At 47.4% G+C, this 1,703-nt stretch overlaps 1 protein-coding gene across 1 annotated transcript in view; it reads right to left on the bottom strand.

Moving 5' to 3' along the window:
• TBX3 (T-box 3) overlaps positions 1–1,703 on the bottom strand; it is a 14,511-nt gene that overhangs the window by 5,222 nt on the left and 7,586 nt on the right. The window contains exon 5 of the mRNA XM_014961249.1: positions 733–890. Coding sequence (XP_014816735.1) covers positions 733–890 — 158 coding nt within the window. The remainder of the gene's footprint in view (positions 1–732; positions 891–1,703) is intronic.

A 1,703-nucleotide genomic window follows, 5' to 3' on the forward strand; every position in this document is an offset into this window, starting at 1 on the left:
AAGAAAGAAAGAAAGAAAGAAAGAAAGAAAGAAAGAAAGAAGGAAAGAAAGGAGGAAAGAAAGGAGGAAAGAAAGGAGGAAAGAAAGGAGGAAAGAAAGGAGGAAAGAAAGGAGGAAAGAAAGGAGGAAAGAAAGGAGGAAAGAAAGGAGGAAAGAAAGGAGGAAAGAAAGGAGGAAAGAAAGGAGGAAAGAAAGGAGGAAAGAAAGGAGGAAAGAAAGGAGGAAAGAAAGGAGGAAAGAAAGGAGGAAAGAAAGGAGGAAAGAAAGGAGGAAAGAAAGGAGGAAAGAAAGGAGGAAAGAAAGGAGGAAAGAAAGGAGGAAAGAAAGGAGGAAAGAAAGGAGGAAAGAAAGGAGGAAAGAAAGGAGGAAAGAAAGGAGGAAAGAAAGGAGGAAAGAAAGGAGGAAAGAAAGGAGGAAAGAAAGGAGGAAAGAAAGGAGGAAAGAAAGGAGGAAAGAAAGGAGGAAAGAAAGGAGGAAAGAAAGGAGGAAAGAAAGGAGGAAAGAAAGGAGGAAAGAAAGGAGGAAAGAAGAGAACGACACGTGAGGAAAGAGAGAGGAGAGAGCAAAGAGACAAAACAGAGAAGGAAAGATGAAGGAAGGACGGACAGAAGGAAGGAAGAAAGGCCATTGCCAGGGGACAAGGGTGCAGGCCGGGGTCCATCTCCCCGTAAAGCAGGCACCCAGGGTCTCCTTGGGGGGAGCCGGGGGGGGTCCGGGGGTCGCAGCTCTCACCTTTGAGGCTGGAGGTGCCGACAGCGGGCACGGCGGGGCAGGAGGACTGGGCGAAGCACTTGAAGGCCGTCTGCTCGTTGGAGGACTCGTCCGAGGTGGGGTTCTCCTTCTTCTGCCTCTCGTCGTACACCCGCATGGACTGCAGGGTCAGCTGCTTCCTGCGGGCACACGCACCCCCGCTGGGCAAGCGGACCCCAAAAAACCACCAACCCCCCCAGGAGCCCCCCCATCCCTTCCCGAGTCCCTCTTTGGAGATGAGAGGGGCAGGGGAATTAAGGGCTAAGGTCCTCTCCAGTTTTGGGGTGGGGGGTATTTCAGGACTTGGCTACTAATGAGAAGAGATTTCTTGGAAGCGTGAGCAGCTCCTCAGCAAGGGCAGATATTAAAGACAAGGGGCAGGGGGGGCGGGGGGGGGGAAGAGAGGGAAGCATTCCCTGGAGATTAGCTTTTAAAACGCGAGGATGTTCCAGAGATATGAGCCATCTTAATGGTTGCTAAGATCGCGAGGAAGTGGTTATTTTGTTAGGCACTTTATGTAATCTTTTCACCAACAATTAACCCGGAGTAAAAAAAAAAAAAAAAAAAAAGAAATCTATTTATATTTAGAGAGAAATTAGAAATCATTTCCGTCCTGTGGCTCCAGCGTTGGCTTTATTTTCACACTGACGGACAAGAGGAGCTGGCGTGTGTGTGTGTGTGTGTGTGTGTGGAGATTAGCTTTTAAAACGCGAGGATGTTCCAGAGATATGAGCCATCTTAATGGTTGCTAAGATCGCGAGGAAGTGGTTATTTTGTTAGGCACTTTATGTAATCTTTTCACCAACAATTAACCCGGAGTAAAAAAAAAAAAAAAAAAAAAAAAATCTATTTATATTTAGAGAGAAATTAGAAATCATTTCCGTCCTGTGGCTCCAGCGTTGGCTTTATTTTCACACTGACGGACAAGAGGAGCTGGCGTGTGGGTGTGTGTG

This window comes from Calidris pugnax, unplaced genomic scaffold, assembly GCF_001431845.1.
Source record: "Calidris pugnax isolate Ruff unplaced genomic scaffold, ASM143184v1 scaffold32, whole genome shotgun sequence".
Classification (NCBI taxonomy): Eukaryota; Metazoa; Chordata; class Aves; order Charadriiformes; family Scolopacidae; genus Calidris; species Calidris pugnax.